The sequence below is a fragment of the Cladophialophora immunda genome (assembly GCF_000835495.1).
Source record: "Cladophialophora immunda strain CBS 83496 unplaced genomic scaffold supercont1.6, whole genome shotgun sequence".
Lineage (NCBI taxonomy): Eukaryota > Fungi > Ascomycota > Eurotiomycetes > Chaetothyriales > Herpotrichiellaceae > Cladophialophora > Cladophialophora immunda.
Window position 1 is genome coordinate 1,110,813 of NW_015622546.1, and position 1,435 is coordinate 1,112,247.

A 1,435-nucleotide genomic window follows, 5' to 3' on the forward strand; every position below is an offset into this window, starting at 1 on the left:
CGTGACTAGGTCTTAGCGTACGGAAATGCTAAGAGTATCATTATGATACTAATACTATCTGATTTATACTAGTATTGTATCAGGCTTATCGATACAGTATCAAAAACCACGCTGGTCGTGCCTCAAACCTTTGTACTGAAATACGTCTCCACAGTATAATTGCCCCGATAGTTGTCAACATTTCGTGGAACTGCAAAAATATTTCGTAGAAGTGAAGATGGACTGGTGGGAGCGCCAGGAGAATGGCTGCAATACTTCCTCCTAGGGCCTGTTAATCCGTCAATTGAACTCCACTTTCACGTCAGTGTAACATTTAACACACCATGTCACCATAAACCTCTAGAATTCCCCAACCTTTGTCAATTCGCAGGAGATGGAGAACCGAATGAACAATCGCCTGCAGAAGGGTCATGCAGCCTATCCATTGTTCTACCAGCCATCATTGATTTGGTGGGGTGGCATTTTTGGCTGTGCCACTTATTTGGCTGTGGGACGAAAACCTAGCCCTACATTGGGCTAGATCAGTTTACTGGCCCAAACGCTAAAAACTAGCTCGGTCGACACTTTTGGTGCGCGCCTCGGTATTGAGGGTTTGATCCTTGAACTACGGTGACAATCGACACGAAGATCATGAAGATTCCCGACCTTGACGTCAAGACTTTGGCAAACTCATCAATGGCCCCGTCGTACGCAGCAAACTGCTGTGGCACTGCCCAGCAACTCTGGCTCACAGTGACATACGGGTGCAGCTTTGCCTCAACCGTCGCCCAGTATAACTTCCTCACAAGATGCACATTCGATGCACGGACGGTAACAGCCCTGAGGTTTGAGCAGATATTTATCCATCTGCCGAGATGCCGCCCAAGAAGCTGCCACTAAAGGCGTCGCAGCAGAAGCCGCAAACACGGACGCCACAGACTACTCCAATACAAGCCCACAATGCATCTCCCATTTCCACTCCCACCAGCACACTAGCCATCCCCGAGCGTGACATGAAGAAAAGCTCGTCTGTAAGTGCCCAGCTCGCCCTCGAAGTCGCGAAGAAAGCGTACGAAGTCCGTCAAGTAGCGTACGGCGCCGCCGACCCCAACGCCCGCGAAGAAATCCTGGCCACGGCCATCAATAAGGAGATCGAGGCCGAGTCCTTCGGTAAGGCCGCTAAGTATAGCCGGTTAGGCGCTTTTCGGGGCCTTATAGCCGGTGCGGGCCTCGGCGTCTAACCCGGTGTGACTCTGGGGAAATTAACCGGCGCGCTGGTCGGCGGGGTAGTATCGTCGGCCGGCGCTTTGCTGGGGTGGTATCGGCTCCGCGTACGGGGCCATTAGGGGTCCGTTCTGGGATTTAGGCCAGATGGCAAGTTACGGCGTTAGGAGTATTGTTGGCGACTTTCCGAACTAGGAGGCCACGTCGAGTCAGAAGAAGGCGCTGGAGAAGA

General features: G+C 52.1%; 1 protein-coding gene across 1 annotated transcript; it reads left to right on the plus strand.

Annotated features, from left to right (window-relative positions):
* Positions 1-854: 854 nt before the first annotated feature.
* Positions 855-1,220, plus strand: PV07_09976 (uncharacterized protein; the record flags this gene model as incomplete). The annotated part of the gene is made up of 1 exon (XM_016397273.1): positions 855-1,220. One exon carries the CDS (start codon positions 855-857, stop codon positions 1,218-1,220), a length of 366 nt encoding a protein of 121 aa, XP_016244464.1.
* Between the last annotated feature and the right edge of the window lie 215 nt (positions 1,221-1,435).